At 45.0% G+C, this 25,522-nt stretch overlaps 1 protein-coding gene across 1 annotated transcript in view; it reads left to right on the top strand.

Annotated features, from left to right (window-relative positions):
- The window catches only part of LOC147683307 (phospholipid scramblase 1-like), a 488,116-nt gene that overhangs the window by 412,741 nt on the left and 49,853 nt on the right, over positions 1 to 25,522 (top strand). Inside the window, exon 6 of the mRNA XM_086942517.1 lies at positions 23,302 to 23,463. Coding sequence (XP_086798643.1) covers positions 23,302 to 23,463 — 162 coding nt within the window. The remainder of the gene's footprint in view (positions 1 to 23,301; positions 23,464 to 25,522) is intronic.

Raw genomic sequence — 25,522 nt, 5'->3', positions numbered from 1 at the left:
ACAGAAGAATGAAGAAGGGAAAGATGCACTCCCGTAGTGACAGAAAATAAACAGCTGACCTCCAATGTGTGAAACAATTAACCAAGTTCATTCCTTAAACATACCTTAATGGAAGAAAAAACGTGGCAACAAATTGATGTAAGGACTATACTATGTGCAAAGATAAAATGAAGATGGCAATGATGCGTCATTCAACAGAAACAAATGTGTTAACACCTCGAAAGCTATTATGTTAAAATATAACGTGCCGCTCACCTCTATCTTCTTGTACAAGGTCCCAACAATCTCTGTTAACGTTTCTTGATACATAAGTGTAAAGCTGCAGAATAAACATTATCCGTATCACTGTTGTCGGTTCTCGCACAACAAGAATTACTCAAATGGACATGTGGAAGCTTTCACTTACCCCCACGTGAAGATACAATGTCCATGAGTTTTTCAGCTGTTAAATATGTGAGCCTGGACCGCCCTAGCAGAAAGGGAGGCAACAAAGTGCGTTACAACGATATTCTAAAGATGTAGTCTAATGAGCACAAAAATCAGCCAAAAGCCAAAGCCTCTCTCACCGGTTATTGAAATTCAAAACCGCGGTCTAAGAGTACTTCTTCTGACACCGCAATGGATGAGACATCTTGAGAGGTGAAAGCGCATAAAAAGAATAGACGTGAAAATAGGACTGCCGACAGCCAGTATCGCGGCCATATTGAACCTGGCGTAATCTTCATTAATACCAAATAGTGGAAACTGACATGCTCAATATGAACAATGGACAATAAAAAAAGACTATCGATGATAGATATTATCGGCTATATTATATAAAAAAAGTTAGTCAACACAAACCTAATATGTAAAGCAATCCAATGAGATCACGAAAGAGACTGGATCTGCAAATGCGCCTGAAAAGGAATTAAAATACTCATGGCAGAACGAGTACCTGGTATTTCCTAAATGATGTTGGTATAATCAATGAAATTGGACGCCTAAAAAGATATTAAAATGATCGCAGCATGACGAGTGCCTGATATTTTCTAAAGGATGTTGGTATTATAATAAGTGAGAACAGACGATGTGTCCCCAGTACTGAGCGAGACTAAATGAGTGATAATAATGTAATGCGAGCAAAAACACTGAAAAATATAATATCATGGAAAATAAAAGGATGCTAGTTACCAATGTAATCACAAAATTATCGCAAATGATGTAGCTCAAGTCACCAGTACATAAATGAGTCCAAGCTAATAGTACTAATAGCTTGGCTATATATGGACTAAACGAACCAAGATTCAATGCTTCTATAGCAATGAAAAATGATACTCAATGAAGATTCAATCATTTGGATATAAAAGAATTATATCAATAAAATATTCCACCACCACCATATGCATGAGTGTGTATCACCATTCTTGTGGAATATTGTATCTCAGCTGGTGTCATTGGAAATTCTATAAGAAACAACTCATATCAATACGGTCATTTAATCCTGATGGGATCATAGTGTTGAAAGCCTTAATCCAATACATTTCTCTTTGGAGCAAGGTTTTTGTAATGTCCTTTACTGGACGCACTTGTAATTTTTCAATAATTTGAAACCTTAGCTGAGATAGGTGTGTTTAACCTCCTCCCAATGTGTGGCTTAACTAAATGTTGTAGTTTTAGTTCTAATTTTACCTTTGTGTTCCATAATCCTGATTTTCAAATTACACTCTGTGTTCCCTACGTATACTTTCCCACAAGGGCATTTGATGCAGTACACTACATTATTAGAGTTGCAATCACTAGTGTGTTTTAATTTTATTTTATTTCCTGATAGAGGATGGGTTAAAGTGTTGCCTACTATTACATTATTGCAGTGTATGCAATTGTTACATTTTCTTGTGCCTTGTTGTTCAACTTGCGGTACAAAAGGGGGTGGTAATGGACGGAGCATCTGAATCAATCAAACACTCACCCCCAGTCAAAAGATCTGGGTTTAATCCATCACCGTTCTTTAGCCCACTATGCCACCCCAGTTCAGACATGGCTATATGCAAATCAGTCTGACCCTGTGCCTCATGTGAACAGTCCAGCCCGAACTGCCAAGCCATGCCAGCCTTAATCCAATACATTTCTCTTTGGAGCAAGGTTTTTGTAATGTCCTTTACTGGACGCACTTTTAATTTTTCAATAATTTGAAACCTTAGCTGAGATAGGTGTGTTTAACCTTCTCCCAATGTGTGGCTTAACTAGATGTTGTAGTTTTAGTTCTAATTTTACTTTTGTGTTCCATAATCCCGATTTTCAATTTACACTCTATGTTCCCTACGTATACTTTCCCACAGGGCATTTGATGCAGTACACTACATCATTAGAGTTGCAATCACTAGTGTGTTTTAATTTTATTTTATTTCCTGATAGAGGATGGGTTAAAGTGTTGCCTACTATTACATTATTGCAGTGTATGCAATTGTTACATTTTCTTGTGCCTTGTTGTTCAACTTGGGTCTTAATTTTCGGTGAAGTAGATAGCATAGCTCGTAGATTTTTGCCCCTGGTGTAGGCAAATAACGGTTTATGTTGAAATAATCCATTGAAACGTTGAGGAAGGATTAGTTAATGTTGCTATGGGTAAAATTATTGATTTCATTAACTTTCCTAATAGGAGTGAGTCAGATTGATAGCGTCAAGCAGATTAGAATTGCCATTGTAGGTTTTTTGCTTTTGAAACACTTATATGTGTGACAGAAACAGTTTCCAGTAAAGGGCGGCAATGAGACTTATTTTAAGGGGCTCTACAATTTGATTGCATGGGAGCACCTGCCCAGTCTACGTTTTGCAGATCTGCGCCAGCACCTAGTAAATAGTAAGTTAACGGACCCCAGAAAGCTTGTTATGGAGGCGGACCGCTGGGTGATTACCAGGGTCCACAATAAAGCGTTTGGGGGAGACTCAGCCAAAGGTGGGCAGGGTCCCCAGCCGAAAAGTGGGGGGGACAAGGGTAAAACACAGGAGTTTTCATAAGGGCCCCAAAATAACACCCAGGGTAAAAGTTCCCGTCCCCCCTGAGATACGAAGCAAGGGGCCTCAAAAGGAAAGCCTGCCAAGACCGGCCCCTGCAATTGTTTCGGATGTGATCAGGTGGGGCACTTGAAGGGAGACCGCAGGTGCCCAAAGGGGACACAGCCCCCCACTGGTGGGCAGTCCAGTGTGTTGGCCAGCGTAGCACTTGGGGAGGAGGAGGAGTCCCACCAGGAGAACTGGCCCAGCGGAAATGACCCTTGTCTCAAAGGGCAAGGGGCACAGGAAACCGGCCACTGAGGTTCCTATGGCCCGGGAGGAGGCTGGCCTCGAGGGGGATGCCCTGGTGCCTACCGGGGAGCAGGTAGCCGAACTGGGGGACATCTATGAGCTTACCCACTGGCAGCAAGAAGGGGGTCCCACCAGGGAGGAGTTCTGCTGGGCGCAGAAACAGTGACGTTCTCTGGAGGGTCTGCGGCGACAGGCCGCAGCCCAGGTGACAGGTGATCAGTCCGGATAACATTGGATCTATTGGGAGAATGATCTCCTGTACAGCAAGCCTAAGGTCACGGAACCTGGATCAGCCTGTGTGCTGGTGGTACCCCAGCTCTTCCAGACCTTCCTACTGGGTCTGGCTCACGACGTGCCTTTGGCAGGACATTTGGGGCAGGACAAGACCTTTGACCGGCTTGTCACCCACTTTTTCTGGCCTCAAATGCAAAGGCAGTCGGATGTGCATTGTCGGTCTTGCCAAAATTGCCAGGCAAGTTTCAAGAGTGGTAGGAAGGTCAAAGCGCCTCTCCAACTGTACCCCGTGGTGGGGACACCCATTGAAAGAGTAGGGATGGACATCGTGGGGCTACTGGATCCCAAGACAGCCATGGACAACAGGTACAACCTGGTCTTCGTGGACCATTGCCACGCAGTACCCGGAGGCAATCCCTCTCAGGACAATGACGATGCCAGTGGTGGGCCGGGCATTAATGGCAATCTTTTCCCGTGCGGGGTTCCCCAGAGAGGTGGTTTCCGACAGGGGAACCAATTTCATATCAAAGTATATGACATCCCTGTGGAAGGAGTGTGGTGTTACATACAAGTTCACCACTCCTTACCACGCCCAAGGTACCGGTCTGGTAGAAAGGTTCAACCAGACCTTAAAGGGCATGATCAAGGGTCTCACTGAACCCATTAGACGTAATTGGCAGGTCCTCTTACCATACCTGCTCTTTGCGTACAGGGAGGTACCCCTGAAGTTTCTCGGGTTCAACCCTCTTCGAGCTGCTGTACGGTCACCCCGTGCGAGGACCTCTCAGCTTGGTGAAGGAGGGCTGGGAGGCCGCTCCCAAGAAGACACCCCAGGTTGTGTTCAGCTACATGCTTGCCTTCCGCAACCAAATGGCCAGCTTCAGGAAACTCGCTCAGGTGAACCTCGAGGCCAGCCAGGGAGAAATGAGGAAGTGGTATGACCAGAATGCCACTCTGGTAGAGTTTCAATCTGGCCAGAAAGTGTGGGTTATGGCCCTGTGGAACCGCGTGCTTTGCAGGACAAGTAGACAGGGCCCTTTGAGGTGGTGGAGCACAAAAGTGAGATCACCTACCTGGTGGATTTGCAGGCTCCTGGGAACCTGTTGCGGGTCCTCCACGTGAACCGCCTCAAACCCCACTTCGAGTGGTCCGAAGTAAGCATTCTCTTGGCGCCAGATGACGGGGAGGAAGGGGAGAGTGAGCCTCTACCAGCCCTCTTTTCGCCCAAGAGGGGGATTGATCGGTGGATGGTGTGAACCTCTCCCCGGCACTGACCGTGGAGCAACAGAGCAAGTGTTACCAGTTGTTGGAGCAGTTTGTCCCACTGTTCTCCTTGACCCCCGGTGTTCCTCACTGGTGTACCAACGACGTGGATACTGGTGACAGCCCCTCGCTGAAACATACGATTTACCGGTTGGCTGACTGGGTCAAGGCCAGCATCAAAGAGGAGGTCTTGAAGATGTTGGCTTTAGGGGTGGTTGAGCCGTCCAGCAGCCCCTGGCCAGCCCTGTTGTCTTGGTCCCAAAGGCAACGGTGCCTGGTGCCGCCCCAGAACTGCAGTTCTGCGTGGACTATGGGGGGCTCAATGCTGTCACGTGGACTAACGCACACCCCATCCCATGCCCAATTAGCTCATCGACCGGTCTGGAGCAGCCAGATTCCTGAGTATGTTCGATTTAACGTCAGGGTACTGGTAGATCGCCCTAACGAGGGGCCCAAAGAAAGATCTGCATTCTTGACCACGGACGGGCATTACCAGTTCTGTATGATGCCCTTCGGCTTGAAGAATGCCCCTGCCACGTTTCAGAGGTTGGTAAACAAGGTGTTGCCAGGCTGAGGAATTCAGCGCTGCCTATCTGGATGACATCGCAGTGTTCAGTTCCAGTTGATACAAACATCTGCAACACCTCAGGGAAGTGTTGAGGGCGCTGCAGATGGCAGGCCTCACGATTAAGGCCAGTAAGTGCCAGATCGGGCAGGGGTCCGTGGTGTACTCGGGACATCAGGTAGGGAGCGGCCAGGTGGTGCCCCTACAGCCCAAGATTGACACCATTCAGGCTTGGGAGCCTCCCAAGACCCATACAGAGGTGAGGGCCTTCTTAGAACTCAACAGATACTACCGGAGGTTTGTTAAGGGATATGGCACCATCGTTGCCCATTAACTGAGCGGACTTCCAAGATGCAACTAAAAAAGGTGATCTGGACTGAGTTCTGCCAGAGGGCATTTGATACCCTGAAGGCCGCCATGATCAAGGTCCCCGCGCTCAGGGCCCCTGACTTCTCCAAAGAATTTGTCATGCAGACCGACGCGCCAGAGCATGGAGTGGGAGCGGTGTTCTGACAACTGAACGAAGAGGGCCTGGACCAGCCGGTAGTCTTCTTTAGCAGGAGACTTTTCCCCAGAGAGCAAAGGTAGAGTGCCATAGAAAGGGAAGCTTTCGCTGTGGTCTAGGCACTGAAGAAGCTGAGGCCCTACCTGTTTGGGACTCACTTCCGGGTTAAGACTGACCACAGGCCCCTCAGGTGGTTAATGCAGATGAGGGAGGAGAATCCAAAACTGCTGAGGTGGTCCATCTCCCTACAGGGAATGGACTTAACGGTTGAACACCGTCTGGGGACAGAACACGCCAATGCAGATGGCCTGTCCTGGTTCTTCCGCCTTAGTGAGGAGAACTCCCAGGAATGTGGGTAGTTCCCTCTACTTTCAGCTGGAGGCGACGTATGTTAGACTTGGCATCTTTTGGCGTGTTTCCCGTGAGTTTTTGCTTTCTGCCCTCCCGGTTTTGACTCTGTTTTTGCTGGTATAACGTTTCTGTGCGCTTTTCTAACTGCTGATCAGTGGTAAAGTGCTGGCGCTCCTGTGGTAAATGGTGTTATTATTGGATGTGTGACTTACTTGTCAGTCTCCAGTAAAGGGCACTGCGGGTGCCAGGGCTTGTGAGTCAACCGCAACTCGTGGGCCTGCAACCCAGATTGTGCCACCCACGTACGTAGCCTAAAAAAAGTATAAGTGAATGAAGTTTGGTATGCATGAACTCAGCGTCTAAAGACGCAGCCTTAAGCAAGGGTGCTCTTTTCATTCTGAGTTCATAGAGGCCACTTTTAGAAAGTGGATATTATTTTGCTCGGTCATCCCGTGTGCCTCTGTTGGAATGTGGATTGCCTGTCTGGTTTTTGGACGACAGATGGCTGGGAAGCAGGGCAGCTCCCGATAGTCTAGGTAGGTCAGGAAAGGCTATGGTTATGATGGGGAAGAGGGAGGAGATTTTCTTGCACCTCAAAGGGCCTAGTCTGCCTCTGACAAATCCGTCTCCACCTCCTGCCAGGAATTCACGCCAGAGAAGACCCAACTGGTTCTGGCCGGACATCAACCCCTCTGCCTGGCAGATCAAAGGATTTTTGTATACAAATGCAGGGTCCCAGACCCCTGAACTTTAGAACTCATCTGGATCAAGAGGACTGCACAGAAGAAGCACCTGAGAAGTTGCTAAAAGGAACCACCGCTTTGTTTCTTGCTTTACTGTGCTGAACTGCAGTGGCTGCTTCTGTCTTGGGCAGTGAAAGGCCTGCTCTGGACTTTCTGTAACCGAATTGGTGAGACTCTCCAAGGGCTTGAGGAAGAGCTTGCCCCCTGTTCATGAAGTCTCAGGAACAACAAAGACTTCAGGTTCTTTGACCTGCAGCATTGGGCACTGTGTGTTTTGTGCTGCAACCCAAAGAACGCCGATCTACAAAATCTATGACGACCCTGCCAAACCCGTGTCCTGAGCCGCTGCATGCACCGCGACCTGTAGGCACTGCACTCTGCACCGCCTTGCTTCACGCCGAAGCTTTGACACCACGGACGGCAAGGCCGCCACAGCGCACCGGGACCCTGGTCTCACCGAAGAAGCCTGCTGATGCCATCACCGAGCCGCTGCTCACACCGCGACCTGCGGGCCCGCACTCTGCACCGCCTCGCTACACGACTACACCGTGGCCTTCCTGATGCTGCCACTTCCTGATGAAATTGACGCCTCTGCTTGCACCGTGGTTCGGGGGCACCGCTAGTAAGTTACACAGTCAGTCAGTCAGTCAAAGATACTTTATTCGGTTCATAACAAAAACCATAAAAGTATACTAAACATTTTATGTCAGGACCAAATTAAAAAAAATTAAGAATACATTTGAAAAGTGCAAACTAGCAATGTATACAGTACATGTTATCATATCAATTAAGAACATCCTTTAAAATCTTTAAAACCATTTGAATAAAAAAAAAGAGTATGCTCAGTCACAATTCATTTCTTCAAAAATCATTATAATAACTAATTCCAATTAACTTTTTCTTTAATCTTACAGCCACAGTAAGGAAATTAGCTATGTTAAAGATCTCCCACACATTAGAAAGTAGCTGCAAGTAAAGAAGGGCCGGTTTAACTTGCGTAAAACCTTTATCTTTTATAAGAGGGATGATGAAGCGCTTGCGAATGGGGTGAAAGTGGTCACAAAAGAAAAGAAAATGCATTGTGTCCTTTGTGGAAAATCCATCACATGATCAAATCCCCAACTCTTCTTCCCGTATTCACCCTGGAGATTCAGAAAAAAGGAGATGGAATTGATTCAACCTGAATCTGGTCAATAAAAAACGATGATTCGCGTTATTTACAATGTTCAGGTATGGCTCAATCACTCGTGTAGTTTTTATTAATAGTTGATGAGACCTTACGGTCGGTTTACCCAGTTCTCTGTCCTCTCTGGCCGAGCACGCAGCTAACTTATAGGAGTCCTTGGCCCGCTTAATGTCCCCTTTCACTAACTTATCAGGCGAGTTAAACAATTCTGGTCGACCCAGTTTGACAGCTAATTTATGGACATTACTCAGCCAGGGGATGCGATGGCCAAAATCAAGTGCTAGGCAATCTCTAAGGATTTCTTGATTCAGCTCCATCTCGGGGTTTAGCCAGATAGAAATCCATTTTATAAGAGGAGCTATGGCTATTCGGTCTTCCAAAAAACCCACTCCACACTCCTGGTGGACAATGTAACCAGATGTGGATTGAGGAACAGATAGAATAGTTTTCAAAAACGTATCCTCTGCCACTTGAATGGCCTTCACGTTCTTAAAACCCCAGAGGTCTAGCCCATACATAGCAAGGGAGGTACATTTAGCGTTGTATATCTTTAGCAGAGCTTGAAATGGTTTAACGCCCACATTACGGGCAAAGTCCAGGACAACCAAGATGGATCTCGCTAAAACATTACGTTTAGCTATTATCTGAGGCGACCATGTGCCCTTATCATCAAAGATAACGCCTAAGTATGGAAACGTTGATACCCTGGACAGCACATTCCCTTCACAATGCAAAGTTTTTACCCCTTTCACTTTAGTGCCTACCATCATAACATGAGATTTAGAAAAATTGACGCTGAGATCTATCGATTTCATAAAAACAGAGAATGAATTTAAAAGGCTTTGCAGCCCTACCACTGTGCGTGCTAAAAGGGCGGCATCATCCACATATAACAATGCCGGGATTAATTGTTTGCCTACACTTGGTATGTCCTTGCAGGCCTCCGTTAAAACAGTGCCTAAGTCGTTAATGTACAGGGTGAAAAGCAGGGGAGCCAAGATGCATCCCTGCATAACACCATTGGCAATACAGATCTTCCCTGTTCATTACCCTTGCGGTCATATCTCACTGTGGCAGATAGGTCCCAATGAAGGTCAGCAAGGAAGTACACAATGTTTTTGTCCACGCCTAGGTGAAGGAGCATCACCCATAATTTGGACCTATTCACACGGTCAAAGGCAGAGAAAAGGTCCATAGAAGCTAAATATCGGGTACCCATTCTGGCGATTGTGTACTTCCCAATTAATAATTGAAGGTTGAGACTTTGATCGATTGTGCCTCACCCTTTCCTGAACCCGAATTGCAGACCCGAAAGGGTATTAGTTTCTGCCAGCCACCCTGTGAGTTTACCTAAAACCACTCGACCAAGGACTTTGACAGCAGAATCAATAAGGGAAATGGGGCAGTAACAGCTAGGGTCGCCTCTATTTCCCTTTTTAAAAATGGGTACTATAACAGATTCAAACCAGGTTCCCGGCAAACCTGACTTGCACACCCTATTAAAAACATTACATAAAACCTTTGACCATGTCTTAACATCCAATTTAAAAAGGTCGGCTGGGACGCCATCAGGTCCGGGAGCCTTGTTGCTTGTCATCTGACTGATGGCCTCTGCCACTTCTATCTCGGTGACCGATAAAGTATAAGGATCATGCATGGGTAGGGATATAGCCACCCCTCCCGAGTCAGCCCCTTCATAAACTGATTTAAAATGGGAACACCACACCTGTTCCTGTACACCACAATCTAGTTCACCCTTACAGGAATCATTAAAGAAAGGTTTATTGACCACTGCCCAAAATTTTGAGCTGTTTTTAAGGACATCGATCGATGTTAGCTCTTCCCATGCCTCGCCTCTGATTTCACGTCTTCTATTTTCCAGGGCAACTTTGTAGGCTTTCCTTAGAGCCGCCACAATGGGCTTATCCACTGGATTTTGTTTCAGGGCCTCCATCAGTTTCCGATGTGCTAGCGAGCAATTATGATCAAACCAACCCTCCCCTGCTAAATCATGCACCTTGCCAGGCCGTTTGAGATCATCCGCAACCTGAGAACAGATTTTAATATATGCCTCTAGAACCTCCTTGTCCCCAGCTTGCTCGTTCATGCAGATATGCATCTCCATTCCAACCTTAGTTAATAGGCTGGTCTGAAAATCTCCAGGTACTACTCGGCACCACCTGATTCTACAGGCCTGATCTACCGGCCGGATATCCAGTTTATCTGTCCTCCTATTACATATCTCCAGTTTATCGACCAGGTCCACCATGGTCAAGATCACTAGGTTATGGTCACTAAATGTTAACTAGATAGCTGTGTATCCACAGACCTGGACACCCAGCATGGAACTAATAAAAATGTAGTCAATAATTGATGGTGTTCCGTTCCCTTTAAAAGTAGGTACAGCCTCCTTCCATGTACAGGGAAGTATTAGTCCATTATCAGCCATTAAAGCTTCCAGAAATTCTCCTTGAGAGGAGTGCTCAAAATGGGTGTCACCCTGAACCATGGGGCCTAAACAGTCCATAACCTGACAGTTCTCAGGGCAACCATGAATATTAAAATCTCCTAAGACAATGACCGAAAAAGAGTCTGTGTGGGCTTCTCTATAATTGTTGAGGAAATGATTTAGATTAACAAGATGTTCTGTAGTAGTGGCCCTATCAAATGAATTATAAAAATTAATAATCAAAATGGTACTCACATTACTAGAAACAATTTGCACTGTCAAACAGTGCGGTGATCCTGTGTCCAATTTAGTATGGGTACCTGGCATACTAGCAGAAACCAGAGTCACTAACCCACCCTTTGCCCTCCCCATTCTAGAGGCAATTGCTGGAATAAAGTGGGTTGTGTAGCCGTCTAAACATAGCAAGTTCTCAGTGTCCCATGTTTCCTGCAACCCAATAATGTCAGCCCCACATAAGGAGTTTCTCCAAAGGACATTGTCTAGTTTGTTTTTTAGGCCTGCAATGTTCCAAGTTAAAATCTTGGTGCCTTCTTTAGTTTCAGTCAGACCCACCCTCTCTTTGGGGGAAGTACTTAATTCTAATAATTCCTTCCTTTGAGCCCCAATCGGCTGGACAGCGATGGTAGATGCCTCTGAAGTAACTAGTCAGTCAATTTCTTCCAGGTTTGAGAATGCCTCAAATCTATTTTGAACAGGTACAAAAAAGTCACAGGGGCCTCGTGGCTGGGGCAAATGCCTGCGTTCTGACCTTTTATTTGTCACAGCTGGGGGGTTTCTATAGAAAGACCCTAAGGGTACAATGCCAATACCATCCTCTAAGCCATGCCTCTTACCCGCCCTCTCCAGGATCAGTTTAACAATCTGTGGTGAGGCAAAGTTCAAAATTACACATCTCCTCTAAAGGTTTTAGCAGACTTCCCTACCCAAGGGATCCTGCGTGTCATTTTAAATTCTTTGAATAAACAACCCCCCAAACCAGTCAAAATATTTACATGGTGTAGCGCCTTATTCCGCAAAGAAATCCAATGTTCATCCACGCCACTCTGTATCGGGGGAACGTTTGTCAAAATGACAGTACATGGGGTTGCCTCGGGGGAAGATTTAACCTATCTGTTGTAAACTGATATACATGAGTCCCCTGACCCGGTGCCTCAATTATACCACCCCGGGAACCCTCCCTTGAACTTACATTAGGAGGCAGGCCCGGTTTACCGCCTACATTTGGCGCGGGCGCCTCAGAGGTTACAATGCCCCCCGCGTCAACCACTGTAGGGTTCTGCATAGGCACAGCCCCCATAGGCCCAGTCGGGGCAATATTTTTGCTAGAGCCTCCACTCTGTGAGTTACCTGCAGGGGAGAGCAACTGGTGTTCAATTTTATCCAGTCTAGAGTCTATTTCAGAGAGTTTGAAAGAGATGAGTCTCAATAATTCTAATAATTTCTCCTCAATTTTTAAAACAATTCGATTCTCCGGGTCACATGACATCTGCTCGGACCCTACCTGAGAGCTAATATCTAACGAACTGTGTGCACTTGAGCCAACTACCTCACGTGCACACCCCTTCTTTCCCCATGTACCACTCCCCTTTTTGGACAATTTACTGGCCTGTTGTAAGGTGACCGGGATACTACCTGCTTTCCTCTTAACTGAGGTTACGTTTACCAAGTGTTCCCCCCCTAGTAGCTTTATTCATACGCTGTTGATGAGTCCATATTTTAGGGGGTAAGGGGGAGGGGGGGTAAGGGGTGTATCCCCTTCTTCATGAAAGTCAACTTCAGGTGGCTCCGGTGAGGGCATTGCTGGACCCTGAGGTTATGATGCGCCCACCTGGCCTTCTCTGTTGACCACAGATCCATCTGGCTCTAACAACACCACTGGGGCAGTAGCAGGGACACCAATAGAGGAACGACGATGTTCCAAAGAAAGGCGCCTTTGGGTTAGCTAAAACAGACTCTGCTCTTATCAAAAAGGCATCAAGGGTTCCCACTACCTGTGAGCCCCCCGCCCCCTTATCACAGCTTTTACTCATGATCACAAGTAGCTACCAATATTTAAATAGCAAAAAATAAGACACAGCGGTCGGTATATATGCACTGCCGGGACAAAAGATAATAGTCACTAGCCATTTTCCAATGTCAGAGAATGAGGGCAAGGAGACTGATGTCCAGACGAAACGGATGTGACCCTGCCCTGCCTTCTCCTGGCTTTGACGTGCGCGGTCTTTAAGCACCTCCTGGTGCGTAGCGCAGCGTCAGCGGCCGTAAGGGATGCTGGGCAATGTGGTCTCCAGCTCCCCGGCGTCTGCAGCAACAATGGCGGTCCTTTTGCGCTTGGTGCGTGATCCTCAGCCTCTGTGGGCAGCAGCAGCGAAAGTGCTCACAACAGGTAAGTGGTAGGTAGTTTGAATGGACTCAATAGTGCTTTTAATAACGCTTTCAAAACGGCTCTCTCCTCCTAGCGAGGGTGTGTGCTCTATACTCGTGTCCCCACTACTAACATTCTCTGCCCCCCCCTTTTTGCAGAGCCTAAAAGTGCTTTCCACCAAAATAGAGCCACAGGAGCCACAGGAGCGTAGAATCGGCGTAGTGTAGCAGACACAGCACAGCGGTAGCGGGGTCAGCGAGAGCAGGTAAAGATGGTACTCACATTGGGCAACTGAGCCGTTGAAGTGGCAGCAACGACCATGCATAACGCCCCTAACTTGATCCTGGCATTGGCGTTGGCGTTGGCGTGGTGCATTCGAGACGCAGCCCGCAGTTGGGTGGAGCTTCACCTCCACTCTCCAGCGTCTCCAGCGTCGAGACCCCCCGTTGTCATCTGAAAATTGGCCGAGAATCGGCCGTGAGACGGGGAGCCTGGGGGGACTGAGGATGGGCAGCAATAAAGAGCCGTCAGCAGACAAACATCAGTGGAGCTCTGGGTCAGAAAATAGGCAAATTAGGCAAGACAAGAACACGCTGCTCTCAATCAGCGAGCACAGCGGTGAGCAGCGTTATGCATTGGGCGGCCATTAGCGGGCAAGGCGGAGCAAGTAACAGAGTTCACCCAGTCAGCTCAGTGTCCCTGCTGTCCGGCAGCCACAGGCGTTACAACGATGCACTGCCCTCATCACACACCGCCGCTTTGGCCACAGACGCCGGTGTCATCGACTCCAGTTCGTCAGCCGACGACAGCGCTTCTGCAACGACAACGCAGCTGCTTGCACTGTGACCTGCCAGCATCATGACGAGAACCACCTTCGAGACCTTGGTCACACCGACAACGCCATCTGATGCCTCCACTGAGCAGCTGCTTGCACCGCAACCTGGGGGCAACACACACCGCACCACTGCGCTTCACACCACAGCACCTGATGCCTGTTGGCACCAGCGTACCGTATCCCATCAGAAAGGAGCCGGACCTGCAACGCGAGTTACTTCAAGGGCTCCATTGCCCTGCATCTCTGAAAGATACTGTTTGCGGTTCTTCCCGACACCGTAGTTGGCCTGCGACCCCGCGGTCAGCCAGAACTGTTGGATTTGTTGTTCACGATGCCGTGGTAGCCCTGGATGGAGCAATCAACATCAAGGAACTATTTTTAAAGCATATTTTGATAAGTGAAGATTTTGAAGTATAGTATTGTGGATTTTTTTATCATATTTGGTCTTGTCTTAAGTATATAAAAAATAAAATTGGATATTTTTCTAAACTGGTTTGGCGTCCTTTTGTAGTGCGCACACTGTTTTACTGTTGGTTATGTGCAAGTGCTTTACACACTGCCTCTAAGATAAGCCTTTTGTAGAGAAAAGGAGTATGGTCCTGGGATGCAGGGGAAGCTGGACCGGATAAATGTAAACATTAAGGAATTTGCTAGCCCCCACGTAAATAATTGTATAAAGAATTATTCAAATTAGCACAAACAAAGAAAATCTTCAGCTTGTGCGGGTATTTTATTTAAACCTGTTGAAATTTTTATCAGATTAGTATTTTCATGGAAGAGAAAGGTACTTATGAACCACATTTATACATATTTACAACATTTAAACGACAAACATGAAAATACTAATCTGATAAAAATTTCAACAGGTTTAAATAAAATACCTGCACAAGCTGAAGATTTTCTTTGTTTGTGCTAATTTGAATAATTCTTTATACAATTATTTACGTGGGGGCTAGCAAATTCCTTAATGTTTACATCTAAGATAAGCCTGGCTGCTCGTGCCAAGGTACCAAGGGGGTGAGCAGGAGCTATTTTAGAAGTGTAAGTTCCTTAGCCTGACTCTTTTTATACAGATGTATGCCATCATCTATTGGCATAATTTATTTTACTAATTACTTTTTTCAGCACTGTTTCATAAATTTAAATTCTCAGGGTATAAACCCAGGTAGACATTAACACAGCCACTCACACCGCCAGGTACATACCGGTACAATCACTGATACACCCAGCTACACTTCACTACAGCTACAGATACAACCAGCCAAATAGGGATACATTCTCTCAAATAGCAACTCACACATAAAATACAGCCTCTGACACACCCAGCCACACACTGATACATGTTGTGACACATCCAGGTACAAATTGTTAGACACTGACACACCCAAGCACACACTGATGCAGATACTGACACACCCAGCCACACTCCAATACAGAGACTGACACATTCATACAAACACCGATACCACCATTGAGACACACAGGCACATATCGATACAGCCACTTACACACCCAGCCACACTCCCATACACAAACTGATATATTCATGTACACACCAACACTGCCACTGACACACATGAGCACATATCAATAGAGCCACTTAGATATTCAGCTAAACTCTAATACAGCCTCTCAATCACCCATACACATACTGATACATCCATGGACACACCCAACCACAACAGTTCAGTTCAGTTCAACTTTATTCGGATACAATTGTACCCATAGAAGCACAAAGCATTAATACATCACAAACAATCCATACAAATATAAAAGATTTCTATATCTAAAGTGCATAGTGCAAAGAACAAAGCCATCATTTTTGCATAAAACAGTTGAAACAATTCCCAAATTGTGTCACAAATGCTCAGGGATCCATCATAGACCTGCGTGTTCTGATCGCGATTTTAAGGAAAGTGCTAGTCCGGAAAATCAGCTCAACATCATCTAAAGTTAATATACACTGATATGCTACATCCAGGGTAATCGGTCTTCTCTTTTTAAAATATGGGTGAAGAAACTGCTTAGAGTATTTAAAATAATATTTACAAAAGAATAAAAAATGTATAATAGATTGCTCACGCCTCTCGTCACAAGGGCACAAGTTTTGATTAAAATTTGGGCTATAGCCCACTGGAAAGCAAAGTGCAAATCTAATTGTGCCTGCTCTTCATCTGAACAATATGCTCCTCTCCCAATGGCTCATGGCTAAGGTCAAAAACATATGAAGCGGGTAGCAGTGCTGTTCAATAACCATATAGTTGTGCACAAGTGTTTTCCCTTACTCCGCAACATCCCGTTTTCTGTTATAAAGAGAATATAAAGCGTCGCGTAATTCCTTTTTTGGGACTGCTTCTGCCGAGATGGGATCTAAAAAGAGATACTCTCTTTTAACACTGCGCAAACTTTGAAGCACGCCTCTTAGCCATGGAATTTCCAGTCCTTTATCACATTTTAGACAGTCAGTAATGATCTGCCGTGTCAGGGATGCCGCTTCGTTCTTCCACACTGATATCCAAAAAAGTGCATGTCAGGCGTGAATAAAATCAATTATAAAATTAATATTGAGCTCCTTATGACATATATTTTGAGGGGTTGAGATTGGGCTACTCAGCAGTTTCCTAAAAAACCTGTTTTCTTCCTGTTGAATACCTACAGGTTTAACTGTTCCCCAGATCTCAGCACCGTATGTGGCCACCTGAGTGCACTGAAGTTTACAGATTTTCTGAACTGCTAGGAGAGCCCCAGTAGTCTTAGGACGGGGCAAACTCAATATCGAATTGATGGCCTTTGAGAACTTGCTCCTGGAGTGAGCTAAATGCTCACTCCAGGAGCTGTTCGCAGCAAAGGCCAACCCCAAATAGACAAATGATTTAACACAGGTCAATTTTTGGCTATCTATTGTAGTAGTGCCTAACTCACGCTTCCCTGGCCCACTGCACATTAAAAAAGATTTCCTAAAATTCACCCGCAAGTCCTACTCTTTCATGTAATTATTAACATTTTCGATCAGGAGACGCAGAGACGTTGGTGTGCGGCCTATAAGGACCGCATCATCTGCGTAAAGGAGCACAGGGATGGGCTTCCCAATTATAAAGGGGACATCTTGGGTGGCCATTTTCAGGGAGCTATTCAGCCCGCACACTAATACAGACACTAACACACCCTGGTGCACATTGTTACAGACACTGACACACCCAGACACACACTAATATAGCCACTGACTCATCCTGGCACACACCGATAAAGCCACTGACACACCCAGACACACACTGATCTATTGTCCGACACACCCAGGTACACATTGTTAGACACTGACACAGGTAACACTGATACAATTACTGACACACACAGCCTAATTCCGATACAGAGACTGATACTCATACAGCCAATAATATACCCTTTCACTTATCGATACAACGACTCAGACATTCAGCCAAACACCAATACAATCTCTCAAACACACAAACACACAAACACGCATAGATACAGTCAATAACATACCCAGACACACACTGATAACAGCTGATACACCTTGCCACACTATGATATAGAAACTGACACACCCAGCACATACTCATACAGCCAATGACACATGCAGTTACATATTGATTCAGCCACTTAGCCATTCAGCCAAATACTGATAAACCTTCTCAAACACACGTACCGATAGAGCCATTGACACACACAGGCACACACAAATTATGACACTAACACACCCCGTTTTTAGTGAAAATAAAGAGGAGCCCCTTTAATCCAAAGGATTAGGGCACTATACAGTACAAAAAAGGACCAGATCCTTTGGACTCAATGCAATAACGTTATACTAATTAATCATTCACCTCTTTCCTGTTCACTCATTCATCAAATCCACACCTAACAGGATTGTACCATGCAATTCCCACAAAAAATCATAGACCAAGAAGGTACCAAAAAATATAAATCGATTTATTTAAGAAAAAGTTTTCTATTTAAAATTTGAGTTTAAAAACAAGGGAGGTAAGACAGGTTTTGTTTTTTATAGGCATAATGCATAATACATCATTTAGTAAAGTTAACAGCAAAGCCCACAAAGCCCACAAAGTCAATAAACAATCACAAATTAAAATACAGTTTAATCAAAAGAACACCGTAAAGCAGACTACAAGAGAGTATCTAGCACAGACAAGCTCAATTTGTCAATTTGTCATTGGTTGGCAACACATCTGTTTTACACCCGTATTATAGGCACGGATCCTGGTATCAACTACTCATTGACCACCGCCTTTTGCGCAGATTGTGTATTGTGATGAGCATCGACGCGTTTTGATGGTGTATTGTTAGACCATCTTTCTCAAGACAAACAATATATACTCTCTTTGATTTAAAATATGTGTATCCTTTTTGGGCAAACTGACTTTTACCACCACCTCCAAAAAGGCAGGGATAGCCGTCTCAATTATACTGCATAAATGAGGTCTCTTTCTATGTTATAATTCAAGCATTTATAGAAAGTACGATTGTATCTTAATAGGGTAGACTTTTTTGCACTGGACTTGATTCATGCCATACTGTTTGGTTATAAAGGTGATTTAAAATCTTTTCCCTAGGGTCTCCGCATTACGTTATATGTGACATCCGTCTCAAACAGTTTCCTAATTGGTTTAATCAAATTGGATGAAATATTTTGCCCAACGGGATAAATAACTGCTTTTAGCGGCCCACTTATTCCAATAATGTCATCCTCAGCAGGTCCCTTCTCAATATTGGGATTTGCAAGTGTTGTCCAGCGTCCCGTACAGTCAACGTCCTCGAATGGCTAATTAGTCATTCAGCCAAATACTGATAAACCTTCTCAAACACACATACTGATACAGCCACTTACACAGACAGGCACACACAAATGAGGACACTAAGCCACCCCTCCACACATTATTATAGACACTGACACACCCAGGCACACACCAATATAGACACTGACACACCCAAGCACATACGATTACAGCGATTAACACACCCAGGCATACACTCATATACCCAATAACAAACCCACTCACATATCTACTGAACCTTTTAAATACCTCGCCACACACTAATACAGCTACTAATACACCCAGCCACACTCCGATACACCGACTGATACATTCACGCACACACCGATCCAACCACTGACATACCCCGATAAAAATCACCGACACGTTAAACCCACAGTTTGTTCTTTGTTTGACCAGATGGTAGCTCTAATAAGAACTGTTTTTTAGAAGGTATTTTTAACAGTTTTTAATTTTCAACAAAAAGTAAACAGGGTACTAAAAGGGTAAGGTAAGGCAATGAAAAGAAGCAATTGTATTCAGTGTTCAAAAAATATTAACTGACAACTGAAAGCAGAAAGAAACTAGCAGTGATGCTTCTTCACTGAATCCAAGAATGTACCCACAGAAGATATTTTTACAGTGACAATCATGTCACATTTTGCACAGTAAGTAAACATCTCACTTAATTCTTCACAGGCAGCTGGTATTGTAATGACTGCAGCTGATGATGGTCCCAATGGTGCTGTAACAGTAGACTGTCCTGCTGCACCAACTTTTCCCACATCATCCGTTTGTAGATCCTATCATTAATTGTTTTTCAATGGTTCCACATGGAATTTGTCCCATGTAAATACTTCTTTGCAGTACCCCTGGATAACTGCTTGCTGCAAATACTGCACTGTATATATTTAGCGGTAACCTTCATTTCTCCTGAAGGTATTAAAAAATTCTCCCAGACATCACTTTGTATCCTGGACAGAAATAAAGCTTCAGCCATTCTATCAAATTATTCACAAAAGTGAACAAAAAAAAGAACACCACTACTTCTAAATCCTTTTTTTAAAGAGTTAACTTGAAAAACAACTTTTTGGGGTGTGGTGTGTATGTGGGGTCCTAATGTGCCCAATCAAAAGGCAAGGTTTGGGTGTGTCATCGAACAAATTCACAATTCCAGTCCATAGATTTACAGTTGCAAAACTAGTAAAATTAGTAACTTTCTAGAAAAACAAATAGAGAGTGCCATATATATACTTATAAATATGTTCACACTGATGTCCTTAATAAAGGTAGCAGGATGGACATATTTAAAATATATATTTTTTAAACCTGTTCAATTACATTCACAAAAACATTGTATATTTTACGTTAAGTACATTTTTTATTTTTACCTTCCAAAATGTATATAAAGTTTATTTTAAAAAAAGTGTACAGTTTAAAAAAAATACTAAATTAAAAAGCTAAATAAATTGTTGTATAATAAGGTCTAAAAATAATTTCCAGAAATTAACTAAAAAAAATTAACATTACATGGACATAATACTTTGAAAATAGAATTTGAAAAACCTTTGAAATACACTGAAAAAATAAAGGTTCCAGGGACATTATAGTTAGGAAATAGAATTTATAAAACCAAAAACACAGAAAAAACAAAGGCCACAGGGACATTATAGTTAGGCTCAGATTATACACACACAAAACAAAAATAATTCAGCAGGTATAGTTATCTGAGCTAACTATAACTTACTCCCAAGCAATGCACTGCTTATTGCCTCACATATTACATCACTCATGACATGGTCAATGACATCACTGATGACATCTCAAATGACATCACTGATTACATCATCCAGTGAATGACGCATATGCCCACTCTCTCTCTCACACTCGCACACACTCATATACCCACTCACACACCGATACAACCACTCACATAGCCATTCACTCATCCATGGAGCCAATCACACAGCCACTCACCTAGTCATACACCTACTCACATAGCCACTCACACACCCATATGGTCACTCACTCACCCAGTCACTCACTCACTCATACCGCCACTCACACAACCGCTCACTTACCCATACAACTACTCACACACCCACTTATTCACCCATTCAGCCACTCACACACCCACATATTCACCCATACAGCCACTCAGACACCCACTCACACACGGATACACAAAGCTACTCCCAAAATATATGTTAAAAATATTATCACTCACTAATACTACACAAAGTATACTAATTTCATTTTATAGTACCTTAGTATATGTTTAACACTCAAACTTTTTAGAAAACACTCACAAGCACTAGATGTCATCTGTGATGTTATTTGAGATGACATCCTCTCAATGTGCGAGTATAATCTCAGCATAACCATAAGGTCCCTGTAACCTTTGAATTTTGTCAGTGAATATATATACCATAAGGAGAAGTGAATGAAAACAGTAGGTCAACCATATAGGGAGAACTTCTCCAGGACCTGATATGTTCTGAATGAAAAGGGGGCCCGAGGAGTATGGCAGGCAAGGTGGAACCCAACAAAAGAACAACTGTTCTCATGCGCTTCTCCTTAGTCACTGGGGCCCACCTGGCCAATAAAGTATATCGTTGGCCTTCATTTGAACCCAAACCCATTCATGAGCTGTGCACACTGCGCCCCTTTTTGCCATTATAGCAGCCCTTTTTAGCTGTCTATTCTTGGGGCAGGAATCTGTATAATTGTTACCCACTGGGGTAGCATTTAGTAACATTGTTATTTTAGACATCTTATTTGTTCTGTCCGGCACTAGGTACTGTGGACTATGTTTCTCCTTATTTTGGGAGAATTAAGAGATCTCCATGCCCCTTGCATAAGCTTGTGTCACCCCAAAAACTTCACTACACCTTTGATTCTATTGTGGATTACTTTTCATTGGGGGTGGATTGGGCATATAATAGCCCTACATGTTACACGGTACGTACCATGGCTCATGGACGCTTAATTTTTAAGTGCTGCCCTCATTATATGAATATGATTGTGCGCGAACAAGGCCGCAGGAGTGAAAGGCATAGAAGGGGCTGGATTATGTCCATATAAATCCTTTCTAAGGACTTCGAGTACGCGTGAATTTTCTCAGGGCAGAGACTTGTGGATTTGGCAGATCGGGGGCTGCACCGGGCATCACACGCCACTCCCGCAGTTGCAGCATGTCTATTGCGGCATGAAGAGGAGACGTGCTAAAATATATATATGTATATGTGAGCAGGGGAAGAATACCAGTCATGCAATCAGAAGGCTGGCAAAAAAGCTTTGCTGCAGGGAAGGGACAAGCACAAGAAGAGAAAGACAAGCCATAAACAAACAACAGTGACAAGAGCCAACCAATGGTGAGCAATTGACTAGCTACAAGCCCGCTCTTAAGTATTTGGTACGCTCCTGTGGGAGCCTGAACCCCAATAATTCACTGAACCTCAATGTTTTGAACACCCCTAATCTACCGCTGGTGGTTTGGCTCCAGCACCCTCAATCTTGAGTTATGAGTCACCCCCCTCCGACAACTTCAGGCCCATCAGTTTAGCAGAGTAAAGTCAAATAGTGACTGGGACCACTCAATACCTGAGGTCTAAATAAGTAACAAGTTAAAGAGTTGTATTACAAAAATATAAATATAAGCAATACAGAGAAATGGCATGCATGGTAAAGGCATGTGCGTTGATAAAACATCATTGTAAATTATATTTCCCAACAAAACAATTATAGACATATGCAAAATACTGGATAGCAATACCTGACCATTTGGCATTGTCATCACTTGTTGAGTAATACCACGAAGAGAACTGAAACGCTCCGAGGTATTATTATCGAGAAACCCCGTTTTCTCAATAGAATTAGAAAAATTCAAGATACCAGTTTTTCCCACTCATAATTAACTTTGCATTGGTATGTGTTACTTTATCCTGAAATGAATAATTCTTTAGTACACTGTGACCTATTAAGTGAAAATAGTCTACATTTTATCAATTGCCTAAGAAACTCTGGGGCATATCATCAAGGGACGGCGATAAATAACACAAAGCGTGCTTAGCGCTTTATTATTTATCACCGTCTATCTCTGGAATTTATCGCCCTGGTAGCGCGTTATTAACAACGCGTTTCTCCAGGGCGATAAAAATTCCAGCGATAGCAGGGAAATCGCCATTTTGCAGGGAACATCGCTGGTTTTTCAGCGATGTTCCCTTCAAAACGGCGATAATCTTGCTGATACGACCCTGTGGTCGTATCATCATAATCCACCCCCGATGTTAGGGATAGGTAAGTCTGCATTTGAGCAGACATTAGTTTTTGGCAAAAACAGCGGTTTTCTCCAAAAATAAACGTCTGCTTAAATGCTGAGGCAGCCTTGTACATATCGCGATGTGCACATCGGCGATATTTGCAAGGTTGTACTGCCCAGTGATGCCCACTTTGCATTTCATTAGATATGCAAAGGGAGGCATTGGGTAAAAGGGTGCTAACATGCGCTAATGCATGTTAGCACCCACTTGTAAATACGGCGAAAAGATTATCCCAGTTTTTTGGCTTTTAAAGCCAAAAAAGCGGAGATAATAACCTTGTTAATATGCCCCTCTGTCTTTGTAGAGTTGTCTTTGGTTGGTGTATTTGTTGCTTTTAGTACTTGGTTGTTGCTGACGTCATTGTCTTTCTTTCGTTTCCTCCGACAGCTGGAAGTGCAGGCCCCTCCTGGAACAACGATTGGCTACGTTGTGCAGAATTGGAGCTTCTGTCTGCCGAAGTTTACTATCTTGAATGAGAAGAAGGAAGGAGTTTTGAAAATTAATGGCCCGTGTGTTGCTTGTAGCTGCAGTTTTGAAGTGGATTTTCCGGTTTGTTTTATTGAATAACATTTTAATTTTTCGGAACTGAGAATGGAACGTTTTCTGATCCCATGGATTTCTTTTTATGATTTGTTTCTTGCATATTGGATTATTTGTATTGCAAAAGCAAGTAGCAGGTTTTAGGATCTAAATCAGCCCTCACTATGGATTCTTCACGTTATATATTTAGCAAGACTTTGCTCTGCCATAAAGTTACGCTAAGTGAGGTGTAGTGAGGCAAAGTATTGATTAATTATTTGCTGTCCTGCTGAACCTGGAAGTTTGCTACAACCTGCTGAAAATGGCAGCATGATATTAATTATTAAAGAACAGAGCAATGACTGTCCCGTTCGTCGACAATTCAGATAATCCACGTCATCCTAAGCACCTTATTCTTTTGACAATGTCATCACTTGCTAGTGTGGTTTAGCATATATCTTTACCAACAGCTTAAAATCATACAAATCTTTAAAACAAATAGGAGAAAATTAAAAACCAAATTAAATTCACAACAAGCACTGTCAAAGTAGTCGGTCTCTCTTTTTCGACCTTTTCATTTTGAGAATGTTTTTGTGAAGAATCGGCAAAAAGAGAAAACAACTGTGAAAAAAGAGCATGCACGTGTCTGTTTAATGATGCTAGAGCAGCTCAGTGTGATGGCCACCATTTGTTTATTGTTGGTTTACCGTTCCAAGATCGCAAACGCCCCTTGGAATGGTAAATTAACATGAATGAAAAGTGTTTTAAAAAAAAGCTGCATGGCAGCAGACAGCAGCTGCAAGGCCCTCAAAGAAAATCGAAAATTAAAGAAAAGGGGGGCGTGGCCAAGATGGCGGGGTGAGCGGACGCTTCCTCCCGTAGCTCCTCCGACCCAGCTCAGCTCGAGCCCCGATTTCAGCGCTTCTCTCCCCCCGCGGCTGCTTTGCAGGTGAGAGGAATGTGTCGGAGTTCCTGGCGCACCTATTGATACTACTTTGACTCCTATCGCCCCGGGGGAAGTACCCCGAAAGCTTGCTTAAAGTTCGGAGCACGGAGAAGAGCCTGGGAGGCGGAGCGTATTGCAGTGCTGTCCAGACGCCTCGGCTGGGCCTGGTGCTGAAAGCTGGTGATCCCGAGTGTTCGGTCCCGGCGTGCTCCGGAGACTAACAGCACTCCCCGGCCGAAACCTACGTGACCGGTATCACCGACGCGCAGCAGGCCCTGGACCTTAGCTGGCACTTTGGCACTCTGGCCCCTCGCTACCGACAACGGTGCATGGCGCGGCGTGGGCCCCGGACCTGGCGGAGAGAGACGGAGGCATCTAAACGACGGCTGACCTGGGCGAACCCACTGGCGGAACTGTGAGACATTGGCTGTGGACTTTCCTTGCATATAGTGCCCCGGAGGTCGCCGACGGTCTCGCCAGCACGCGCCGCTCTGTGGGGCCCCGCCCTGCCGCCATCTTCTCCCTGAGGAGCTGGAGCTGGCGACTTCCACCCGTGCCTTTGGCGGGCAGGTGCCCACTTTCGCATTGGCTCATGTCCTGATCGCCCAAGGGGAGCGCTTCTGAAAGGCCCTGACTTTGGCCCCCCTGATTGCCACCTTGGTCGGTACAACGATTGTCTCGCCCCGGCCAGAGCCGCCATTTTGTCGCTTGTGACGCAGCACCCCTGTCCTCGGCGGGGCCTCACATCTGGTGCCCGCAGGCGACTGAAAGCATCTACAGCGGCCGGCCCTGACCCTTGCCCATTGCAGTGGCCACGATGACTGGGAGAGGAGGCTCGAGAAGGGGCGATCGTACTCTGCCGGACATGCTCAGCAGGGCCCAGCAGTTAAGGGACAGGACGCAGCCGTCGCCGGGGTCCTCCCGGGCCTCGGTGGACGCAACTGGAGGCGAACCACCGGTCACGAGGTCCTTTATGGAGGACTTATTTAGCTCCCTCAAGGACGACTTCCAAACGCTAAAGCAGGAGGTGGCCAGCGAGGTGCGAGAAGTGCGCAAGGAGGTGGAGGGCCTTGGTGAGCGGGTTGACACGGTGGAAATGGCGGCCCAGCGCCGTGACGAGGAGATAGTCCATCTCCAGCAGGA

The sequence above is a fragment of the Lissotriton vulgaris genome, chromosome 11 (genome assembly GCF_964263255.1).
Source record: "Lissotriton vulgaris chromosome 11, aLisVul1.2, whole genome shotgun sequence".
NCBI lineage: Eukaryota > Metazoa > Chordata > Amphibia > Caudata > Salamandridae > Lissotriton > Lissotriton vulgaris.
Note: the sequence above shows the minus strand (reverse complement) of the source record. Positions and strands in the feature narration are given on the sequence as shown.